Source organism: Danio rerio, chromosome 16 (genome assembly GCF_052040795.2).
Source record: "Danio rerio strain M-AB ecotype USA chromosome 16, GRCz13ab, whole genome shotgun sequence".
Lineage (NCBI taxonomy): Eukaryota > Metazoa > Chordata > Actinopteri > Cypriniformes > Danionidae > Danio > Danio rerio.
This window is the reverse complement of record NC_141036.1, coordinates 15,805,875-15,832,069: the sequence shown is the minus strand read 5'-3', so window position 1 is coordinate 15,832,069 and position 26,195 is coordinate 15,805,875. Positions and strand designations below refer to the sequence as shown.

The 26,195-nt window shown below is 34.6% G+C and overlaps 1 protein-coding gene and 1 long non-coding RNA gene across 5 annotated transcripts in view; both read left to right on the top strand.

Annotated features, from left to right (window-relative positions):
- Positions 1-22,986, top strand: part of sntb1 (syntrophin, basic 1) — a 91,374-nt gene extending 68,388 nt beyond the window's left edge. Inside the window, exons 4-7 of one of the 4 annotated variants that reach the window (XM_087285583.1) lie at positions 3,186-3,322; positions 6,268-6,464; positions 20,526-20,716; positions 22,476-22,986. In XM_087285583.1, coding sequence (XP_087141709.1) covers positions 3,186-3,322; positions 6,268-6,464; positions 20,526-20,716; positions 22,476-22,568 — 618 coding nt within the window. In that variant the 3' untranslated portion in view covers positions 22,569-22,986. 4 annotated transcript variants of the gene reach the window in all.
- A 1,101-nt stretch (positions 22,987-24,087) lies between these two features.
- On the top strand, positions 24,088-25,387 carry LOC147840213 (uncharacterized). The gene is made up of 2 exons (XR_015511173.1): positions 24,088-24,685; positions 25,265-25,387. It is a non-coding gene; the product is annotated as an uncharacterized LOC147840213 (long non-coding RNA).
- The last annotated feature ends 808 nt before the right edge of the window (positions 25,388-26,195 follow it).

Below are 26,195 nucleotides of genomic sequence, written 5' to 3'. Positions count from 1 at the left end.
TAGAGATTATAAGGATTAATCTAATAGGCAGAGAATTGCTATTCCACCATTTAGGACCAACAATGGCAAAAGCCAGATCTTCCTTTTTCTTTAACCTTGATCTGTGAACTTTTAATAGCTTCTGATTTTATGACCTTAAACATTTGATATGTTAACATTCACGCGTTTCAACAAAAAGGTATTCAGAAATCCTATTTTGGATTGAAAGTAAAGGCAGAGAATTGTGCATGCTCCACAAAAATGTTCTTTCTCGAAGTTTAGTTTTTTAAGGACAAATATCTTAACACCCTTGAATCAGGGTAGATTTATTTCAGTACAAACAGAAGAAATGATGTCTTGTTTTCTAAGATTGATTCAAATTAAGAGAGTTCATGCATAAAACAAGAGAAAATGTCTGGTAATTGTGTATGAAAATTACTTTTCTGCTTAAATAAAATATATGGGCATTTTGGAACACATTTGTTCTTGTTTTAATCATGTGTCTTATGTATTGTTGCTTTCCAAGTAAATGTTACATTGTTTGAGTGGTCTTTTGCCTTCTTTCAGTTATCAAATTTGAAAGTAATGAAGAGAGGTACAAACTAAGTTGTATTTTTAAGTTTTCAAGTTTTAAGTGTTGCTAATACATACTGGGATGATTTTTTTTCTCCAAGTAGATTTTCATTAGGTTACAAAATGCGTTCAGATTCTTTGTGTTAAAAAAAGGTCTTAAAGGGTGTATTGCGTCAGGATACAATTAAACAGCATTTTGATCCAATGAAGGATTTGTTGGTCTGAGTTTTTACTTATAATCATCAAGCATTAACTTTAAACACATTACCAAATATGTGATTAGAACATTAACCTGTCATTTAAAGCCTTCACTTGGATTTAATTACGATGTATTTTAAGTTGAGTTATTCTAGCATTATGTATAATAAATACATAATATATACAGATGTGTGTAAATACAAAATCTATGTAAAAATAAAAAATAAAAAGTTTTTGTACATTAAAATGTTAATGTTAATTGTATATAAAAGTATACATTTATTCATTATCAACTGCATGCTATGTTAGTTTTATACTTAAAGTTTAAACAAAACCTTGATTTATGTCCATGCACAATTTAAAAATAAATAAATATGAAGCATCACATGTTGAGCATGTGCATCGATAAAGAAAGAACATCCTTTTATTAACAGTTCTTATTTATTTTGCTGTTAAAAATGACAATAAAGAGGGAATTCTAATTGTAATTTTGATAGGAAACTGATTTTTGTTGATGGTTATCATTTTTTAAATGGTAAAATATTATTATATGAAGACAGCTGGAGAGCCACATATTTTTGATCGAAGAGCCACATGTGGCTCGAGAGCCATAGGTTCCCTACCACTGCTATAGTTGTTAAACGTGATATTCGTAACTGGAGTAACTGTAGGCTAAGGCACACATTTAGAAGAAGCCTGGGGTAAATTAAATTTTATCCACATTCCCTTTGTTAGGACCAAAAGCAAGGCAATGCAAAATAAATAAATTAAAAAATTATATATACATATTATAAAATGTTATATATATATATATATATATATATATATATATATATATATATATATATATATATATATATATATATATATATATATATATATATATTAGGGGTGCAACAGTTCAATTTACTCACGGTTCAGTATGTATCATGGTTTTAGAGTCAAGGTTTTGGTATGGCACTGTTTGTGCTATGCTTAGAAAAAAAAATGCCTACAGAACAATTCAAAGAACAATAAACATATTTATTGGGTGTCAAATACCTCACAATGCAACAGCCCCACACATATGACTGTAGATTTGCATATTCTCACGTTAATTGAGTAGAAGTAGGGCATTTTGAAAAATGTATGTTCTAATAATTTGTTTAAGAAAATAAGCTTAAATTTCCACTTTTTCTATTTTACATCTCAACTCAACATCTCAACCAATAATGCAGATTATATTTATGTCAACACATCTTAATAATTGAGCACTTTTAAAGTATTGATTACTTCTGTTTACATTATGCTTGTATTACCAAGGCAACAGTGCATTTTTATTTATGATATTTATGATATATTTTACTTCTATATGACTTTATTATGATTCCAGAGAGCTCTGTTTCACTTGACACCATCATAGTAAATGAAACTTAAGCATAGAGAGAGCGTTCGGCTCTTCTTTCTTATTCAGCGGGAACAGTGGGTAAACAGTGTGAATAGCAGAAGGGATCGGTGCGAAAGCACACCCAGCAGGAGTGGGACTGAAGTAACAGACCTGTTGTATGTCTGCATTTGTATTGGATGCTTCTGGGTCTGGACATGGACCTTGATCTGCCTGTTAGTGACCACTGATCTAGGCTATCTTTGCAATAACAACAACAACAACAACATATGGCATTTGTTATGTTTTTGTGTCTGTCTGAATATATATTGAGTGTCACACTATTACATGATAAAATTGGACTGTTTAGATTAGTAAGTATTGAGTTCGGTAAAGTACAGGATGTTTTTATAGTACAATGACCTCTTATGTCAGCAGATCAAGGGGATTTTAAATAGTCAGTACATGACCGCTTTAACATGTTGTAACATTGTTTCTTTGAGGTCATCTAAAAGTTGCAAATGGCTTTCAGCATGTTACATCAGTGCTCATTTTGCTGATGAATCAGTTACAGTTTAAGAGGCTCAATAGTTTTTATACTCTGGCTTTGACTTTCCGACTAGTTACATGAAGTTTTCCTAAAAGAGAAACAGCCCAGAGGTTTACTGCTTGACCTGCGCTTATTTACATATCTCTCAGATTAACAAAATATGTAAAATGAAAGGACTCCCAAAAAGAAAACTGTCATAACTTACTTATAATCCTTAGCTTGTTCCAAATTTATGTTTTTTTATAGTAGTAAAAAATAGTTTTTTTGTTAAAAGTTATGATCAAGTAGACATTGACTTCCATAGAGTTTTCATTTTCCTATCATGGATGTCAACAGGTACCATTTTCCAATATAAAATATAAAGTAAAATAATCTCAAAGGTCTGAAACTAATTTTTTTGGGTGAACTGTTCCTTTAGTGTCTAAAAATGAGAATGGAAAAATAGGATCAAATAACAAGGAGAAATATGATCAAATGTAATTACACGGTATCTAATTGAGGTTTTGTGTCTTTGTGTTTCAGACGGAAAGTGAAAGGCAGAGCTGGAAGCCGGTGCTCGTGATGCTGACGGAGAAAGATCTGCTGCTGTTTGACAGTATGCCACGCATGAGAGAACACTGGCTCACCCCGACACACACCTACCCTCTGCTCGCCACACGGTACACACACACACACATACACACACACAGACGTACTGCTCATTCATACAAAAACAATCACAGCACACACTTCTGTTGAACACATGCCTCTATACAAGCGCATGCAAATACACATTTGCATGCCAGCTGGCAGAGATGACCAATCGGGAACTGAAACGCACAACTGCAATCTTCCTCAGCCAGTTGGAAAGAAACAGTAAAATTGCATTTTAAATGCCCGTCCGAGCAGCAGCTATTACTACAAGAGTAAGATTTGAGGTCCAATTTTAGCTGGACTACAGCCCGAATCTCACTCCAAAGCTGATAGGGCAGTTATCACAGCCTCTGCTGGCATGTGTTAATGTTTTGTTGACCCTAAACTGGCAGAAAGCGTAGCTAGGCTTTTTTTTTTGTTTCTCAGAACTTTTCTAAACTTATTTTGGCTCGACTTGCTTTGTGAAATCTCAAGTTTCTGTCAAGTCGGGCAGCTGTGCCAATGGTGAAAGCTCATTGGAGAAAATCCCACGCTGGGATATAGAACACCACAGTGCCTGTCCACTTTTTTTAGTGGTTTCAGAAGTTGTTTTAATATTTATTTTTGTCCTTTAGGACGATTTTTAATGCTTTGTTAAAGGGCCATGAACACCAACCCCCCCTTTTTACCAGCAGGGTGTTTTTACACCTTTAATTTGAAAAAAGGAAAGTGGGTGTCCATCTTTGTTTTGGTGGGAGTGTCGAGTGGCAAAAGAGGGAAGGGTTTGCATGAAAAAGGGAGTTTCATTACATGCACAGCAGCTGATTTTTACACCGGCAACACAAACACAGACGCAGGGGAGATAGACAGTGATTCGGAGAACAGCGTTTACAGAAGATCTGAGAGCTGTGTGGAAGTGGAGGATTTTTAATTTATAATATTGTTGTGATATTACTGTAAACATAGTGCCTAAATCATTTTGACTAAGGTATGTCTTTAAAACTAAAAGAGTACTGCTGACGATACTAACTTACTTTGCTATCTGAATAAACATAAACAAAGAACATTGATCACACACTTACCAAATCTGTAGAGACAGAAAAATCAACACTAACTTGAACTGCATCTTTTTTTAATAGAAGACAAGTGGCAAATTTCCTGTGCAAACCTGCAATCTACTTGCCGTAGACTAGAGAACAGTGAATGTTCATCATACGTGTGTGAATGCAAGTGTGTTTGAGTGTTTCCCAGTACTAGTTTGCAGCTGGAAGGGCATCTGCTGTGTAAAACATATACTGGATAAGTTAGCCATTCCATTCTGACGAACCCTGATAAATAAAGGGACTAAGCTGAAGGAAAATGAATGAATTAATGAATGAATGAATGACAAAACTGCACAATATAAGTTTACATAATGTATAATATTGAGCACTTATATTCCTTAACCCTTTTGTTGTCTTATTAGACATAATACTGACATCACAGAAATAATTATTAATGAATTATTATGTTTTAGAAAACATAGCATATGAATAATATGCTTTCTGCAATTTATTCTAGTATAACCATGGTATTTTTTAAGTATCTTGGAAAATGTAAATATCAAATGCATACATGCTATATCATTTTAATGTATTGATTGGGATAACCACTTGAGTTGAACCATCTATTTTTTAAGGAATATATAATATACAGAATTTCTTTTTCTTTATTTATTTTTTTTTGTAATTTCCATCAAGGCTGCACAATATATCATTTGAGCATTGATATCACAATGTGTGCGTCTACAATAGTCAAATCGCAAGATATGCTGTGTTGAGTTGGGATTAAAGTTGACCAGAATCCACAGGTCAAAACAGATTTGTGAAGACACTGCAGAATTTAACCATTATAGAGTGAAAATTTATCATTTCCATATGTTTTTAAGGTTTTTGTAAACATTTTAAGAGTTTAAGTAAAGTTTCACCAACTAATTTCGAGAGGAGCATGTAATATGATTGACTGCAGCTGGCCACTCATCTACACGCATTAGCAAGCCAATCAGATTGATCCAAACTTACTATAAGTAGCCTAGTTAGAACTACTCCCTTATCTTTGTTTTTCCGAAGAAACCCCCCGTCCACCCCTTCTCCTCCTTTCCTCCTTTACTTGGGGGAGCTCTCGAGAACTACCTGATCTAGTACTCCCCGCTCAGGGTTCTCTCCCAGGACAGCATGCCAAACCTGCTAACTTGCTAACAGTTGTCAAACTATAAGTGTGAACTTTTGAAAGAATATTAAGATAACATAAAGAGCATAAAGAAGTTTAAAAATACAGAATTATATTAAATTGTTTATATAATGAAGACTATGCAATGCTATTTTACATTTGATTATTCAATTTATGTACCTGAATACTGTTTTACTCTCTCTAAAAAATCATAAAACATTGTCTATTTCATGTTAACATTTGCTCCATTGTGTTTTGTTATGACAGTATTTATTTTTTTACTGTTTATTATATATTGATAATAAATTACATAAAACATATTTAACTCTCATACAAAATCATCAACCAATCAATAAAGTAATGACTTTCCAAGCAGAGCTATTTAAGTCATCTGGTGAAATTGCATTTTTATCGCAATATGTATCACAGGGTTTCCAATATCGTGCAACTCTAATTTCCATTATAAAGTTTAAAGCAGTGTTTCCCAACTCTGTTCTGGGAGGCACACCAGCAATACATATTTTGAATGTCTCCATTTTCTGACCCATAAAATTTCAGGTTTTAGAGTCTCTTCTAATGATCTGATGAGTGGATTCAGGTGTGTTTGATTAAGGAGAGGTTGAAAATGTATACTGTTGGTATGCCTTTAGGAACAGTGTTGGGAAACACTGTTTTAAAGGACCACAGTGTTGTTGAGTTTGTTTTTCTATTCCTCTGTGATGATGAGACTTTACACTCGAATGAACGATAAAAAAAATCTCTTAAGCTGAGTTTGTGATCGTAGGCTGGTGCATTCTGGTCCAGATAAGGGATCACCGCAGCCTGGTGGGGAGCTGTCCTTTGCTACACGGACAGGAACCAGATTAGGAATCGAAGCCCACCTGTTCAGGGCAGAGACCTGCAAAGATCTGTCACTCTGGACCAGACACATAGTCACGGGCTGCCACACATCTGCAGAGATGATCAAAGAGGTCACCACCAGTGAGTATCCATTTATCTAGCTTTTTTTGTTTGTTTTAAATAACATTCCACCTATTTTTTCCTTTTCTTTTCAGTTAGCATCTGGAACTTTGCAATGATTTGTGTCGACCTCAGTTGTTTTCTTGTGTATTTAACTTTTTTTTGGTTTTGTTTACATTTGTTTTTCAGCTATATATATATATATATATATATATATATATATATATATATAAATATAAATATATATATATATATATATATATATATATATATATACAGTATTTAACATCTGTTGGGGATCAAGACCTTTTATCAAAGTTTTCCTGAAACCATTGAACAACACATATTCTTGTTTTAGGGTGATTTTGGAAAAAAACAAAACAAAAAAATACACTTAATGTCAGTTTTCAGAGTTTTAGACCTGCAAAATGCCATTGTTGTGTAAATAAAAGGCAGACGCACAAAACATTCTTTCAGTATTTAAGAATGTCAACCCCCCAAACGCATGAAACCCCTCTCTTTCTGTTCAAGTCTACCTGAAGGAGGAGTGGGCGTGGCTGGCCGAGCAGGGGAAAAGGAGGGCAGCGAACAGTTGTCTGACAAAATTAAATGCAAATCGTGAGGAGATCCATTATTTTAGTTTACAATGTAAAAATGCAAAGAAATAAACAGTAAGTAATTTAATGCCCTGCTATGTTACAATTTGTTATTTCATTATAAAGATAATCATGTTTATATGAACACTAAATGAGGAGGACTTTTCTCCTTCTGAATCCCAGAGTCTGAATGCAGCCACAGTGGATAGAAGTGCAGCAGATCTCTTGCCCTGTCTATTCCTGCCATTAGCCCTGCTGGTAGTCTGGAGTATTAAATATATGCTGAACATAGCAGCACTGACAGGCTATGTGTCTGAATGGTAATGAACTTGACTGATTAAAGACAAAGTACGCCATTCTCTAATTCTCGTACAGCTCTCCTGACAAAAATGCTAGCTGCTAACCAACAGCTTTGCTGTATCGGCCCTGACAGCATTGCGAGGAAAAACATTCATCAAACCCTGTGGCTCATGGAAACAAACACATATAACCCTTCATAAATGGCTAAATACTGCGTGCCATGAGCGGATGCGGCCTCACAGCATGGCAGGCTTGCCTTGCGTTTATAAAGCTTGTGCTCTCATAAAGCAGGCTCTTCCCATAGAATAAGAAAACTCAGCTATGAATAATAATGAGAAACCGACACATCATCTCTGGACAGGCAGATTGGCGATACGTTACCGATTTTGATCCCTCCCCAAAAATGATTTTAAACCCGGAAGGTAAAACTAGCAGAAAATAGCTCAAAATTATCCATTTTTTTCCACAATTAAAGCTGGCAGGTGCTAATGTTGCTCAACACACACAAATATTTTAAAATGTTTGTTTACTGTCCACACTAAAGCAACAGTGTAATTCTTACACAGTCATGTAAAAAAAGTTTTATAAACACAGTATAGATTTTTAATACTTTTTTAATCCACTTAAATGTTGACTACTGTATATTCACTCAAGTAAACACTACTCACATGTGTATTTTGGGTGTAATTAGTTACAAGCTAACTAATTAGTTACTAAGTAACTAATTGGTTACAAAGTAACTAATTACTGTAAATTACTTTTCCTCTGAAAAAGTAAAATATTTACATTTGTAGGTATTTTAATTACAGTTAATTATAATGTATTTGCCGTTAATACTAATATATATAAATTCAACAAATCTTTATAAATCAATTCAGAAAGCAGAGTAATTGTATTTTTTGTTAATAATTATATTTGTTCACCTAAAAGTTTCAGTTATCAAAGCAGTTGCACTTGGTTTAAGACAAAATGAAATGATTAATAAATGTGTAAGTATGGTGCATTAAAGGTGATGTCATTTAATTTAAAAGTTTTAAGGATTTAATGTTTAACATTTTTTATATGTAAAAAGTGCTGGTTGGACTCAAATTAAAAGTCTTATTTTTAGTGCCTATATGTTGAGATTTAAATGCATTTTAAATGACTTATTGAGTAATTAAGTTACTTACTGGTGGTATCGTGGCTCAGTGGTAAGCACTGTTGCCTCACAGCAAGGTTGCTGGTTCAACTACTGGCTGGGCCAGTTGGCATTCCTGTGTGGAGTTTGGATGTTTTCATGCAAATGATGTAATTTGTAATGACTTATTTTTTGAAGTAACTTATACACCACTGCTTGTGAGCTTTTCAAATATAGCACACACACTACTGTCTGATAGAGATTTGTGGTTTCTCGCAAGCTTCCATGCAAAGATAAACACTTTTCTGCCATCTGAAGTCATGGTCTGCGTCACCTACTGTACTGTAAATCCCCAAACACTCTGTTCTGCGCCACATTAATGCTGACTTTTGGATGTGCGTAATTCCGAAGTTTAAGTCAAGAGCGTATTTTTAGAAAGGAATGCCATGGCAGAGTTCCTATGTGGTCTCAATGCAGCAGGCGAGGGGCACCGAGCAAAGCATTCTGGGAATTGAGTCTCTCAGGCCGTCCCTGAGCTGGAGCAGATAGGAAATGATGTGCTGTTTGCTGAACTGCCTGTTTGAGCCCCTAGAGATCACTGTGCCTTATTTGGATATCTTGTGCTTTTTTTCCCCGACTTCTTTCAGAAGCTTTAACTGTTCGGAGATCAGGCTTTGAGATAATTTCCACTTAACCTACAAAGCTAGACAGAGATTAAACTGAGCCATGATTAATGTTGATTTTTTTTTTTTTTTTTTTTTTTTGAGAAAAGGTACCCTCTAAAAATTTTACAGGGAAAAAGGAAACATCAAAAAATAGACTGACCTTGTTACAACATGCTCAAATGTCTAATTAATACTTTTGGGAGAACATAATAATTACTTTGTTGCTCAAAGTCAGATGCAGCAGTTCCTGTCAAAACTTACCAGAGCGCTTTAAGCACGATGAATAACACGTTCCACTGGATTTGATATATTAGTTCCTTTAAAAAGATTGTGTTTGCGTCAGAATCTTGGAGCTGCTCCATATTTGGGATTTTATGGGAAAGGCCTGTTTAGCAGCCGGTGTCCCATTACCTGTGTTTAGTCTGATCTGCTAATCTGTTCACAGCAGTTTGTCTCCAAAGACTTGTTCTCAGTTTGTGGTTTCTTGTGTGCCATTGCATATTTCTCTATGTATTCTTTTGTGGTTTAACAGGACATTTTTTTGTGTATAATGACATGGGTTTGACATTTGTAATCTATTACAGTGGTTTTTCAGGACATGCCTGATGTCCTTGTAATTTAAAATGCTTAAAGTCCCCATGAAACGGAAGCTGTGACCATATTTTTTTTTTTCGTATCGTGATGCAGTTTCTAGAGAAACAGAATATTAAATGAGAAAAGTGGGCGTGGCTTGTTTTTTTTCTTATCATGACCTGATTGGATGTAGTAAAGTAGGCATTTCATTCAGAAAAATAGGCAAAAGGATTTGGGAAGAGTTATTACAACTTAACTTGTTGTCAGAACTGGCTGTTGAACCAGCGTGGTTAAATATGTTAGCCACGCCAATTTCTAAGATATATACGTAATCTGACAATTTAACTGAAAACAAACAGAAAGTGCATTTTCAGATATCAGTTAAAGAAATAGAGATAGAACATCAAACAATTTTTTTTTTCATAATGACATGCACTGATGAATCAATAACCCCAAAACTAGCATTATTACCTAACAAGGTCAAATTCTAACAAAGTCAGTTTCTAGGGGGCTTAAATCATATTTAACTTGACTGTTTTGCCACATGTTTCTTCTGAGGACTGGGTTTAGGGGTAGAATCACATATAAGATTTTTTTTTTTACTTTGTAAAATACATTATGCCTATGGAGAGTGCCTGTAAACCAACAAAACCAATGTCTGTGTATGCGTGTGTGTGACATATATTGTGGTCTCCTGGGCAATGCTGTCAACAAGCTTCAAACAACAAACCTTCAACAAACCTGAACTTCAGTATTTTCCTAGACTTGTTGCAGCAGCTTTTTCAGTTCCTGTAGATTTTTAATCCACTTTATGAATATATTTTGTCACAGTTTACTTTATTTTTTTACCCTCGCTTAAACAAATGAACAAAAGGGTTTTTCACACACTAGTAAATATATATAAACAATGTGTGTTGTCTGAATAATTTTGGGTTTAACTGCACATAAATATAAAAAAGCTAATAAAACAACCTTGATAAATACAAATAAAAAAAAACACACACAATGTATAAAACGTATAAACAATTTGAGTAACTATAAATATATTTCAATATTTTTATTGAAATATAAATATATTTAAACAAATATTTTTTTATTAATATAAATATTATTATTATTGTTGTTGTTGTTGTTTCCTTGTTCTGTTTATTCATTCATTAATTTTCAATTAATTCATTAATTTTCAATTAATTCAATTAATTTTCTTGTCAACTTAGTCCCTTTATTAATACGGGGTCGCCACAGCGGAATGAACCGCCAACTTATCCAGCACGTTTTTACGCAGCAGATGCCCTTCCAGCCGCAACCCATCTCTGGGAAACATCCACACACAGACAGACACACACACACACACACACACACACACACACACACACACTCTTACACTACAGACAATTTAGCCGAGGTTCGACAAAATCGACCCAGCGACCTTCTTCCTGTGAGGCGACAGCACTACCTACTGCGCCACTACGTTGCCCTTGTTCTGTTTAGTTGTTATTAAAAATTAGAATAATTTATTCATTGACAATACAAATTAAATACTTTATAAACTAATGTACACTGTGACACTATTACATTTTTCATTACAAAAAAATGCTGGGTTTCACAACCGATTTGTTTTTGGACAACATGCAGGTATTAAGTTAAATTTGTTAAAAACAAATAAGCTAAGTGGGGTTAACATAAAACAATTAAAAATCATTTTAAATAATTACATTGAACAAACAGCAACTTTTTTTTTTTTTTTTTTTTGAAGTGTCAAAAAAAAAAAAAATACAATAACAGGGGCTCTTTTTGCAAAGCTGCTGCAGTTTAGAGTTCACTCATAGTGAAATGCAAGCTGTTTGTGCCCGTCTGGTGGGAACGAGTCCCTCTGTCCTGAAGATCTGTCTGTTTGGATGGGGATAAAGTTACAGTATTGTCAAGAGTAACATGGGAACAGTGTTTCCAAATACCCCCCTTTTTTTACGAGCCCCTCACCCAGACTCAGTCATTACTAAGTGTTTGAGGATTTAAGAATTTAGGCAAGACACTGCAGTTAAACAGTATAAACAAACAAACAAACAAACAAAAAGCAATAGTTATTGCCACACTTCCCTAGTTGATTATTCGTATTAAGAATTGAAAAGATTTATGAAAACATTTGGACAAAAAATACATTGGAAAAATCAAGATCATTGGAGAATGCTAGGTTAAAATTTTGTAACAGAGGGCATGTTGGGAGTATATTGTTATCAACCCATAATTCAGATAATACTGTGTAACCAAACAAAAAAAAAAAAAAAGTTTTGTTGTTGTAGAATAACAAGTTTAATAAGTTTAAGTGACACAACATGACCAACACTTAATAACCAAAGCCATTCAGAAGAGCAGAATACTGCACTGCTAATAAAATTAACACATTTTTAATCTAATTATTATAAATTAAAGCATCATGTTGGCACAGTGGGTCTCACAGCAAGAAAGCCGCTGGTTCGATTTCTGTGGAAAAACTATTTTTCCACAAACACTTCCTGTTCACTTTATACATGTCAACCCTCCCATTTTTGCCGGAATTCTCCTGTATTTTGCCATTCTATCCCTCTATCATCCAATCATTTTCCCATATATCCCGTGTATTTTAATCTTGAAAGCACAATGAAATGAATATAAAATGTCTGCATTCCCTTTCTTTCCATTAAAGCTGTGTCAATCATCGCCCTTCATATGCAACCGCTGAATCAATAAATGCATGTATACGGATGCACTCTGTATGATAAACTGTTCCTAGATCAGCTTCTGTACTTTTCCACCAATTTTTTTTCACCACATCGCATCCCTTCTGGGTCTCCGTAGGTTTCCCTAAAACATATGCTGGATAAGTTGGTAGTTCATTCCACTGTGTCTACCCCAGCTTAATAAAGGGATTAAGCCGAAAAGAAAATGAATGAATGAATTATATATTAAACATCTTTAACATTAAAGTACTTGCTGTGACTGATGTTGGTTTGCACTGAATGACAACAAGCAAACTGCTGTTTGCTAGTTATTTTTTTTTATCAAGATCTGAGGTAAACGATCTCCTGCCGCCTTCAGTTTGGCTATAAATGCCATGTAAAATGCCATTCGTTAGTAGCATTAAACACGTAATATAGCATATAATCAGCACTACAGATATAATCACTACAGAGGTTGTAGTCTTTTTTTGTTGTTGTTTCAGACATTACATACAGAAGCAGAAAACGAAGACATTTCTAAAATAGAAAGTTTGCCGTCGCGAGTGGTTAGTACAAAATGGGAAACATTTTTTACCATGTTGCAGTGTCACGTCACAAGCTAGGACATGTTGTATTATAAAATCAGGTAAATTATGTACAGTACAAATGTACAGTATCTCTCTGTAAAAACCTTCAGAATACAAATTTGAATTAAAGCGATGTCTGTGGTTTGTAAGTGCTACTAAAGTGATGGTACAATTTCAGAAAAAGGCTTTTAAAAAAATATATGTACTCATGTAATAGACATTTTGGATGTTTTCAATGCATTAGACTGACAATCCAGGAGTGGTTCTAAAGAGGTGGCTTCAGCAAAAAAAAATTAACTAAAAATGCTTCGGCTTACTTGTGTATCATCAAGCAGTGCATTAATAAGAGAATAACATCTTCAGTGTGGGACTAATTTAGGTGCATTTACAATCTTACTAGTAGACTTAAAGTAAATCAATAGGGCTGCACGATACTGGAAAAAATATGCAATGTTGTTGAGTATTGCACCAGAATTTTTTTTTCATTTTTATTAGCTATAATTTGAATAATTTATTTATGTAATGCAGGGGTGTCAAAATCAGTTCCTGGTGTGCCGCAGCTCTGCAGAGTTTAGTTCCGACTCCTATTAAACACCTGATCTTACTAATTAAGCTCTTCAGGCTTGTTTGAAACCAACAGAAAAGTGTGTTGAAGCAGGGTTGGAATTAAACTGTGTTGGGCTGCGGCCCTTCAGGAACTGAATTTGACACCGCTGATGTAATAATATCAAAATAAACAGATCAAATGTATTTTTCAGATCTAATTAATTCTAATTGAGACAAAAAAACTGTCAAGGGGCAAACATTCAAACTTAACTGAATGAACGAAACACTGAATGAAAGCCACAACAGATATTCGACTCTGATCGTCTGTTTCCTTTATACGTATTTATTTCAACTTTGGGTTCTGCTTTGTCCTGCTCCATCCAGTAGCAGAACAGCAACTACTGGCGAGGTGGGGATAATTGTAGTCTCTTCTTATTGATCAAATTTCGATAAACAACCAATGCATGAAATAGATGTAATTTATCACACGTCTGTGATATGTAAATTGCAGATAGTAATATATGCGATAACAGTACTTTTACAATATATTGTGCAGCCCTAGAAAACACCAGCCAATTAAGTCCAGTATACATTTACGCTATGATGTCATTCAATTAATGTGCTGTCAATTTCACAGCTCAAAATCAGAAGTTTGATTTCCCAAGCTGCACACCACTTTTCTGTTCATTGTAAGTACTGAATTATAATTATAAGCCTATACTTGCGCATAAGTATTGAAATATGCTAATGCATGTTGAAATCTCTTTAGAGCTTGGTGCTTATAGTTATTCAGCTGCACTGCGTAAAATAGAAACCTTTTGTTACATTTTGTTCCTATTGTTTTAAACATTAAAGGCACAAGCACTTTCCCAATCAGTCTGCAGTACTGTGGGGAGGTTTATAATGTTACAATTCTGGCAGTTGGCATTTTAGCATGCAGAAAAAGTAAACACTTGTTTTTAATGAATAAACAAACATTTTTGTGTGGTAGCTTTGTTTTTTTTGTTTTTGTTTTTTTGTCAATGTCCAACAACTGTTTCATATTTAAATGATTTTGTCAGATGTTAGTATGACCATTAAATATTTAAAAAATGGATTTTACCCTAAAATTGACTGGTTCTACACTGCAAAAAAAGTTGTAAGCAAACTGCTGCAGAACTTTAAGTTGATTTGTTGTAAGTTGAGTCAATTCAAAAAAGCTTTGCAGCAAGTTGCCCTCCCTGCCTCATTTAAAAAAAAATTGGTTACCATAGGTCATGAAATTTATAGAATATCATGGAATTTTAAAAGGTCTATGGACTATTTCAATATTGGGATGTAATTGGAGCATTAACATTTTCCTGCTTGTTGTCAAACGTTTTCATAACTGTAATAAGAGGCAAATCAATCCTAAAACTAGGCCCTCACTTATATTATTACGACATAATAATAGTAATGTAAAAAAAATGCTAATATGATGATTTATTTACAATACAGGTGTAATGCAGCAGACACTGAGAACTTGTGAGACTTGTGGATCCAAATACAGTTTATTAGAATTGAGGTTGTACAGGCAAGGGTCATAAACAGGAGCAAAACAGTATCACAATGAAAATCCAAAAGACGTTGTTAGTATACAGGCGAGACATCAGACTAGACAGCTGTGAATCAGAATGAGGAACAAGGCTAGGATCAAATACACAGGAAAACAAACCAGGAAAACCACTTTGTATTGTTCAGTTGTGAAACAAGACTCTGCAATGTGTGAAGGAAGGTTAGGTGTATTTATAGTACTTATAATCTGTGTAGATGAGCAGCAGTTGTGTGTGAGAGTCCGGATTATTGTCCACTGCTGTAGGAGTTGATGAGCGCAAGGACTTCTGGGAGTTGTAGTTCGTTCAGCAGTAATCTCCAATATAGAAAACCCTGCAGGCGATTGCAACAAACTACAGGAAGTAATCGCCAGCGGAGACATAACCACTGGCAATCGCAACAACAATAGTAATAATTTTTAGTACACATATAAGAGACTTGCTTTATGTACCAAATAAATTGATCTAATAGGATTTGCATTGTAAACAATAAATAAAAGTTTAAAATAATTATTTTGTTTTTGCCTACTCCTAAAATCTTAAATCCGCAGATTTTTAACTAAATTCTCTGCAGAAATAACAAAAATCGTCTGCAGATTCTGTCTGGCTCTACCTATATAACCTATATAACATTATTTAACATTTTTATATCAGCTATCATAACATTATTTATCAATATGTGTCTTTTTGGATTTTCAGAAGCTATGTAAATAAAAATGTAAAACGGGAAATACGTTAGGACCATTGTTATTGTTTACATCCCTCAAAATGGTCTATTACAGACATTTAAATAAAATGATTTTTTTTAAAGTCATGGAATATCATCAATATTTATTTGTTTTTTAAAATTATACCACTCATTTAACAAACTTTCTGATTACTGCAACCAAAACTGACAGCTAAAACAGCTATATTTTATCATATCTTGTGTTGTTTTACTGTGAAAACGAAAAGTTTCTATGCAAAAGGCTCTATATGCCGTTTGATATTTTTCTGAAATTAGCATTTTTCTCTGACTTCTGTGTGTAGGCTCAGCTATTTTACTTTGATTGTGATGAAAAGGTTATTTTCATTGCCTTTAAAGTGAAACAAGTGAACATAAACATTGGAGGCTGGAAAAAGCTCATTTTAGAACAACATTTCAAAAAGCATTTAGAGGTTTTTGCATCTGAACTCTTCAAATATACACATCTTCATGACTTTTTTGACCTCAAGAACTATTGTTCTCTGTATGTTATAAAGGGAACACTGAAAGAAACAACAAGATATTTTTTTACCCTTAACCTTATAAAGCCTAACACATAATATTTAATGCATGACTCTAAATGATAAAAATAAACAATTGTTCAAATCTCTTCAACAACACCATTAGAAAAAAAAAATCATGTATAAAAAAAGCAGATTTTCTATTGTGATAATGGCACAGACAACTCCTTTTTCTATGACAGCATGAACTATGGCACACCAGATGAGCCTTTTCTATACTGGAAAATAAAGCAAAAATTTACTGGCCAAAAAAAAAATATATATATATTCTAAACGTCCTTAAATCGTTTTGCCATTTGTGCACAGAATTGAAACATTGTAGTGACACAACGGCTTTATTCATTATAAGTGATGAAAATTCAGCTTTTTAGCAACTGAAAGTAAATAGTTGGTTTAATAATTCCTTTCTTCTATATAGTGCTTTTCTTCATACTCAAATTGCTTTACACATTTTTGAGGGGAATCTATTCATCCACTATCAGTGTGCAGCACCTGGGTGACGTGACGGCAGCCATATTGCGCCATACCACACACCAGCTGATTAATGGAGAAGAGACAGAGTGATGAAGTCAATTATGACATGGGGATGGTTAGGAGGCCATGATGGAGAGAGGCCAGTGGGCAATTTGGCAGGGAGGCCGGTGTTAAACCCTACTCTTTCCCAAAGGACATCCTGGGATTTTTAATGATCACAGAGAGTCAGGGCCTTGGTTTAATGTCTCATCAGAAAGATGGCCCTCACTAAGCAGTATAGAGTCCTCTTCACTATACTGGGGCTTTAGGACTAGGGCTGTGCAATTAATCAAAAGTCCAATTTTGATTTCGATTTTAGCTTCTAATGATTATGAAAAACCATTAATTGAAATAAACGATTATTAACTTAGCAGCGCGGAAGACCATCATTCGGTCTCATTCTCACACTGAGATGAGCAGAGTGCAGTCAGCGCACACATCTCAAGTCAACTTAATGTGAGTGCTTTAATGGTCAAATAGGTGTCAAAACGCGGTGTTTAGTGATTATTCATATTTAGCCCTCATTTGTGTAATAAACATTCGAGTTGAGACTCAAAAGACGTGAAAGAGAAACCATCAAAGTGAAAGCGAAGTTCCTGCTGCCGCCTGTTTTTATGATTATTAATCAAACAACAAAACGAGAAAATCCCTCAGTGCTTTTGACTGAAGGACTTTTGTAGCTAAAGTGTTTTTCTTACAGTGAAGATGCTTAAAGCACAGTTTGTTTCATATTTTTATTCTATTGTATTTATTTCTCTTTCCTTGGCAGGGTGGAAAATAACTGTATGTATACAGTTGAAGTCAGAATTATTAGCCCTCTTATACAGCCCTAATATATATTTAAAAATTATATAGAATATAAAAATATAAAACTCGTCAATGACAGGGAATCGTTTTCTCTTTGGTAACTGCAGGGAAAGAGTTCATTCAAGAGTTCAACAAAATCATTTATCGATTTGACGCACATCATAATAACAGCCATACATGTAAAGTACAAATAATGTCCTTCAATCACGCCCATCTGTTTGTTTCATTGCTCCATTTGTTAGATGTTTGCTCACAGTTTCTTTTGCAGTCTAAAGCACATCAAACGCACAAAACGCCCAATTCGTACCACAGGATTTCTAATACCATCTTTGCTTTGGCTTCACATGTAAATCACTTACCTTTCATCCGTGTCAGCTTACTGCACAGACTGGAACCCCCAAGAAACTATTTGATGTTTTATGAGATTATTTAAATTTTTAGCGATTATTTAGCACTACAATTAAGAGTTTTGCTGGATTGCAAAAAAATTGACTTTTTTTTTTGATTTTGCGTTCAGCTATCGCGAAATCGCAAACAACTAGGGAGTCTGGCATGAACTAAACTGTGGAACGTACTGGATATTTTGTAAAGCTATATTGTAAATTCCTCAGCTAATCCTTTCAGAAGTGAAGTGCAGGTGGTTTGGGACTGCCTGTAAGCCTGTCTGGTGGGAAAGATCCCTCTGTCCTGAAGATCTTTCTGGATAAGGTTACAGTATTGTCAGCAGTGTATCCAAATCTCCCCTTTTTACGAGCTCCTCGCCCAGAGCCACTCATTAATAGGTGTGTGAGGATTTAAAGTTAGAGTTCTTCAGATTTAATGGTTAAAATGCTGCAGAAGATGTTTTTTTTTTTTTTTTATTGCAGTGATGATCTAATCAGGGTAATGGACTGTACCATGGATAAAGCAGAGGGGATTCGCTATGTGAAAAGAACACACTAGACTCGCAATTACCAGTGCAAAGAGTGAATCAGAGAGGCTTTATTGGGGCAAACGGAGGGAACTGCAGAAGTGGATCACTGGCACACACACAATAGACATGCTAACAGTGGTTTTCCACACGTCCTGATGAGCTGTGATTGAATGAATTGGAGGACTGATACTAGAGACATGGAGTCCTGCGATGTATTTGATGGGAGTGAGGCAGGTATTGAGCGGAGATTATGGGTAATGAATAATGTGGCAATTATCTGGCCAATCAAAGGACATTTATCTCACAGATGGAAGATTCGTACATTTTTATTCCTCTTCTTATAGAATTTAGCATGAACTGAACCAACTAGAAAGGCAGTTCAGATCACTGATACTGATAATCTTATTGATTTGATTTTTATTATCTTTTTAAACTGTACCATATCATTAAATAGCATCTGAATGGATCATTTACAAAGTTGAGGTAGTCTCAACACTTTTTTTAATTTCTTTTTTGTCTTTGTCTTTTATTAGCTATACATTTTGAGCATTTTAATGAAGTGATGATAATAAACAATTGGTTACATTATTTTGATGGTCTAGTTGAGTATTAGTAGACTGTCTGCTTAATATATGTTAATACTACTTCTTCAACACATTTAACTGACTACAAGTAAATCTGCAAGTACATCAATTTACACTAACCCCAACCTAACAGTCTACTTATAATCTAATGAGAATTAGTTGACATTTAGATGCAATGTAATTAACGGATTATCAAAATCTAAATAATAATGCAAAAATAAATACACTCTGGCTTGCTTTGCAGGCATTTGTAGCACTGCTCTACAGAGAATAGCATCCTACAATGACATTCATTTTTAATTGATCTTCATTTTTTTCTTCTTCTTTATGCAAAAAAAAAAAAAAGACTATAATGAAAATTCATACCTGTGTTTATTAAATATTCATTTCTGTGAAGTTGCTTTGACAATTCTGCATTCTATAAAGACATAAAAAATAAAATATAGAAAATAATAACTTAATAAATACAAATAAAAGTGAATAAATGAATAATAAAATAAGTGACTTAACATTAAGGATGAAAATGTTTCTATTAAAACCCATTAAAAATTAAATGTCAGCATCATTTATGTTGAAAATATTGCATTAGTAGGCTTTAATTTAGGACATTTTCTTTGTTTATTATAAACAAATTATAATAATGTGCTTTTTTTATTACCGTGATTTATATATATCTATATATATAATTAATTAATTCATTTATTCATTTTCGCTTCGGCTTAGTCCCTTAATTAATCGGTGGTCGGCACAGCAGAATGAACCTATTTATTCAATTTATACAGCATATGTTTTTACGCAGCAGGTACCCTTCCAGCTGCAACCCATCTCTGGTAAACATACATACACACTCATTCACACACATACACTATGGTCAATTTAGCTTACCTAATTCACCTGTACCGCATGTTCCCACTGTAGGGGAAACCGGAGCACCTGGAGGAAACTCATGCAAACACGAGGAGAACATGCAAACTTTACACAGAAATGCCAACTGACCCAGCCAAGGCTTGAATCAGTGACCTTCTTGCTGTGAGGCAAACGTGCTACCCACTGCACCACCGTGCAGCCGATTTATTTTTTATTTGTAAGATAATATGAAATTGTATTAATATTGAGTGTCACGGTGGTGCAGTGGGTACTGTAGCACAATCGCCTCAATCTGGTGACCCCAGATTAATAAAGGGACTAAGCTAAAAGAAAATGAATTAATTAATTAATTTCTCAATTATATGAACTTCGTACTTTTTTTTTTAACCCTCAAGTTTTACAAGTCGAATCTTTGCGGTTGACAGATGACAGAGTCCGATTATTATTGTGATGTATCTTCTGTATTTTTCTGTGTGTTAAGGCTGCATGTATCAGGGTCAGGACTGTCGGCTGGTCATTCACTATGAGCGAGGTTTCTCAGTGGTGGCCGAAGGAGAGGAATGTTCTAGAGCTGAGCCGCTCTTCAGCTACCCGTTTGAAAGGCTCAGGATGTCTGCGGATGATGGTGTACGGATCCTCTACCTGGATTTCGGCGGGAACGAGGGTGAAATTGTAAGTAACCATTTGAGGTCTCTAATCTCCTTAGGTGCCGTCATGAGGGGATTTTATTATATTTAATGTCAGATAAAAAACAAAACAAAAAAAAACAAGCTGCTTACTGAATTTTGGGTCACTTTATTTTGATGTTCAGTGAATTTAAGTTACATTTTATATACATGCCAACTAATTCTCATTAGATTCTAAGTAGACTGTTTGGTTTAGGTTAGGGTTAGTGTAAGTTGACATGTGCTTGCAAAGTTTCTGATGGTCAGTTAAATGTCTGCTGAAGGAGCAGTATCAACAGATATTAAGCAGACAGTCTACTAATACTCGAATGGACCATCAAAATAAAATGTTACCAAATTTTGTTCAAAAGAAATGATGTTATTTGAATAATTAGTTAATGTTTATGGATGCCTAGTCTGGCACTTTTCATGCTAATTGAAATATACATTTACATAAACATTTCTGCTCAGAATTAATTGAATGAATACATTAAAATCAATACATTATTCAGCAAGAATACATTGTTTACAAGCATACAAGTTACATATAAAATATTGTATTAAAAACTAAATAATTGTTTTGCTTTTAACCATTAAGAAATACTAAAAATGTGCCCACTTATAGTGGTGTTTGTTTTCTTAAGAACCATATTAGCCTATTAAAACTAAATTTTTGACCAGTCATGTTGTGTAACGTGTCATTTATTCCCTTAATGTGGAAATTTATATCAATTTTATGACCCGTTTCCACTGATTGGTTCAGTACGGTATGGGTCACCTTTTTGTAGGTGCTTTAGACGACCTTGTAAACAACTACGGGGCACAATAGTACATTCTGCTTTTCTTGGTTTTTTGGCTGTTCGTCAAGATAACAACAAGGTTTGTTTAAGCTCAGGTTGACCATGGCTTGTTATTACATGTATATATTATTACAGTGTAATGTCTCGGCTGTGTATTTAAAACATGGCTGTTTCTTTGTTTTCATTCTGGCTTGTTGCACAAACAAGTCACGCATCTCTGTAAACCAATAGCGTTTAGTTGCGTGTCTTGTTCTGCTTTTTGGTACCCTTTTGTTGTGCTAGGTAAAGGGTACCCAAAAAGTGGTATGGTACGGTTCACTTTTAGGTACCTTTTGACAATGAAAACGGCCATAAAAGCGTACTAAACTGAACTGTACACCACCACTCAGTGGAAACTGGCCCTTAGTGCATCCTTGCTGAACCTGAAGATTATTTGCATTATAAACAACAGTAATATTGTTATCTATATAAATCTACTTTAGGCAATGGTTGTTAAATTGTGTAAAAGGAAAAGAAAGTGTGCTGCAAAACTTTGATTGTCAGAGTCAAATGTGATAAAAAAGATTTTAGGCCACCTATTAGAGATCACCCTTCCCTACACTGAAAAAAATTATTCAGAGATGACTCGTTGGATTTACTAAATTTTTTTACGTAAGGTGGTTGTAAACAATTTATTTGTGTTGAAATTAAACAAACAAATTAAGTTGAACATTATTAAACTTAATTTGTTTGTTTATACTCAACACAAATAAATTGTTTGCAACAGTTCTGCATGCAACACTTTTTTCAGTGTATATGTAATTGTTTGCAACAGGAAATGATGTATGTCTGTACTAATGGATGGTCCATCTCTGGAAGTTCCTGAGGAGACCTGTTCAAATCATGACTGTTGTTCTCAACATGTGTTTGTCACATCAGGAACTTCCCTTCATTTTATTAATTCTGTCATTTTTTTTCTGTTCACAGCAACTGGACTTGCACTCCTGTCCCAAGCCTATTGTTTTTATCCTCCACTCCTTCCTTTCTGCCAAGATTGCACGATTAGGATTGGTAGCCTGAGATTGAACTGTTATAGACTGATTATCCCAACAAACCTGGGAAACTGTGACTTGCAAGACTGAACGAAGGCGATGTAGCAAAGCAGACCTCTGAATGATTTTAATCACATTTCAGTAAATGACAAACAATGTATTTTTCAGAGAAATCGTAATTCTAGTGAAACACAATTTCACATTGATTTTCTAAGAAAGAATTCAACTATATGATGAACACTAACTTGTGATTGGAGCTAAAAATATATACTGGAAGTATTGCTTTAGAGTCCAATACGGCACTTACAATATTAACTCCTTTATAACGTTGGGAGGGAAACGGCCATCTGTGTGACAGCTGCCCTGACTAACTGCATCTGTCTGGCAGCTAATGTGGATTAAAAAGACTAGTTTAATGCACATAAAAGTTAAACAGCCTGAAAACAGTCACAGTGTTTTGTCTATACTGCTTTCTGTGATAGTTCTTTCACCAAGGACAGTCTATAGCATGGGTTTTCAACCTGAGGTGTACATTAGAGTAATCATCAGACCCCCTAGATTTTCGTGATTTTGCGATTACTGAATCCAACGCAAAATCCACAAAAAAGATGTATTTTTTGTGATCCTGCTAAATTCTTAATTTAAATGCAAAAAAAATGCGGAAAAAATGTGAATTATCTCATAAAACATCCAATTCCAAACCATATAATCTAATTCTACTTATTACCTGATAAGTAAGCAGATGAGGCGTTAACTGCAAGTGATTTATATGTGAAGTCAATGCAAAGATAACCTAGATAAGATTAGATAACCTGTGGCACAAATCAAGTAAATGACATGGCGTGAACTAGGCATTTTGGGCATTTGATGTAATTCAGACAGCAAAATAAAGTGAAAGCAAACATCTAACAAACGGAGCAATGGAACAGACGGAGAATGCAGCGTACACTGATGAAGATTGGTTCAAGGATGATGGCCGCTGGATGTGACCGAAGTGAAGGACATTATTTGTGCTTTACATGTATGGCTGCTATTATGATGTGCATCAAATCGATAAATTATTCTGTTTAACTCTTTCCCTGCCATTGACAAGAGAAAACGCTTCCGTACCATTGCTAATTTTTACAGCAATTTGCAACAAGAATCAGTCCAAGGCACTCGAGTAAAGTGAAAAAATTAAAAAGCCTTTATCACAGCAATTTGTTTTAGGTGTATTACGGTAGGGGAATCCCTAACGTGTGTCCTGAGTGAGGTACATGATGTCAGATGCTCCGGGGAGTGAAATCAAAAAAAAAAAAAGGAAGTAAGATTGTGGGTAAAAATCTGAGGTATATTCCTTTGCCTTAATCCCTACCGTTTTAGATCTGTTTTAGATCTTGTCTTGACAAGAGATATATATATATATATATATATAAGTGTATATATATATATATACACACACACACACACACACACAAACACACACACACATATACAGTATATACACTCACTATATATATATATATATATATATATATATATATATATATATATATATATATATATATATATACTCATATATACCACAAATTTCTGTGAATTACAACCACAAAAATCAGTCATTGTTTTTGCAAAAGATTGCAAAAAAAAAAAAATGAAAAAACTAAGGGGTCTGAATTATTGAAAGTGGAGGAGGATTTACGGTTAGTCTTTTTTGGAACCCAACATGTTGTGTTCTCAGAAGCCATCACACTACATTCTCGTTTACATATACACAATTCCAATTGAAATACTTTACTGAATCAGGTAAGCTGGATAGGGCTGCATGATTGATCGAAGGTCATATTTATCCTCGTTTTGTCAGTAAAGTTGGATCTGTAATCAGCTGTAAATCTCCAGCACCTGTGTTTACTACAAAGAGTCTTAGTTCAGTAACAATCTACGCAACAGATTTTGAAATCGAAGATCATTCTGCGATTTAACAGCTTTTTAATTTTTATCAACTACTTGACAAAAGTCTTGTCGCCTATCCAAGTTTTATGTACAACAAATAATAACTTCTAGTTGATCATTTGGAATCAGAAGTAGCTTATCTGAAAGGCAAATGTCTCTAGATTACACTTATTTTACCAAAATAAAATATCAGGTCCCACTTTATATTAAGTGGCCTGTTGTAAACAAATAAATGAGATGAAAAGAGAAGAGAACCCAGTCCAGGAGACTCGAAACAAGCAGAATTCCTTTATTGAGACGTGTTGGTTAATCTGCAGTCATACAGCGTCTTTAAGATGTCCGTGTCTGCAAGAGCCTACTAGAGGTCCACAGTCTGCAAGTTCTTTCACGAGTCTCTCACAAGTCTCACACAAGTCTGAATTAGTCTGAATTGAGACAAAAGATTTCATGGCTATATTGTGTTCTTAGGAGGAGGGGATATGGCTAAACAGAGCATGCAAATTAAGAGTTGGAGTCAGCATGGCATAGGTGTTAAAAAACAGCCCAGCTACTGACCACACAAGTTAATCAACATAGGGTTTCTGTAGCATAAAAGCAATACCCGAAGACAGAGTCGTTTCAAGCATTTGCATCACTGGCTTAGCCTGTAGTGAGAGAGATAAAGGTTAAATGTCCCTCCTAGCTGGGATGTTAATGAAATTATATAATTAAAAACCAGAGAATATAACTTTTCAGTTATACGTAGATTACTGTTCATTTGGAATTAGTTGATAGAAATTTATATTTCCACAGGCCTAAACTATTATGTACTTACACAGGAATTAATAGTTTGTTACAATATACTTATTGTGTAAATACATGTATTTATTGAGTACTTATGTTTGAATAAATACCGGTATGTAATAACATCTGTAATTAACTTCTGTAATTACATTTGTAAATACACTGCTGACCATTCCCTACAACTTCACCCACCCTTAAACCTACCCATGCCACCAAACCTGTCCATAACCCAATCCCTATCCCAACTCAAGAGCACCACAAGTGTTCTCAAATACATTAGGAACACAGTAAGTACATTGTATTTATTTTTTGATGCAAGTACATAGTAGTTACGGATTTTTCATTATTTAATTAGGACAGTAAGGTCTGACTTTGTTTAGACAAATGTCTTGTCACTTAACAGAAATAATGTACAGTATAGAATATAGAGTCATGGTGCAGTGGAAAAAGAAGTAATATTGTGTATGACTCCCAATCCATGAGATGTATGTATCTCATGGAGTATGGACTGCATCCATACATCTCTGCAATGACCAAATAACTTATTAACAAAGTCATCTAGAATGACATAGAAAGCGTTCTTGCAGGACTCCCAGAGTTCATCAAGATTCTTTGGATTCATTTTCAATGCCTCCTCCATTTTACCCCATACATGCTCAATAATGTTTATTCTGGTGACTGGGCTGGCCAATCCTGGAGCACCTTGACCTTCTTTGGTTTTAGGAACTTTGATGTGGAGGCAGAAGTATGGGAAGGAGCTCTATCCTCCTGAAGAATTTGCCCTCTCCTGTGGTTTGTAATGTAATGGGCAGCACAAATGTGTTGATACCTCAGACTGTTGATGTTGCCATTGACATTGGCAGATCTCTCACACGCCCCCACACTTAACGTAACCAAACCATGATTTTTCCTCCACCAAACTAGACTGATATCTGTGAGA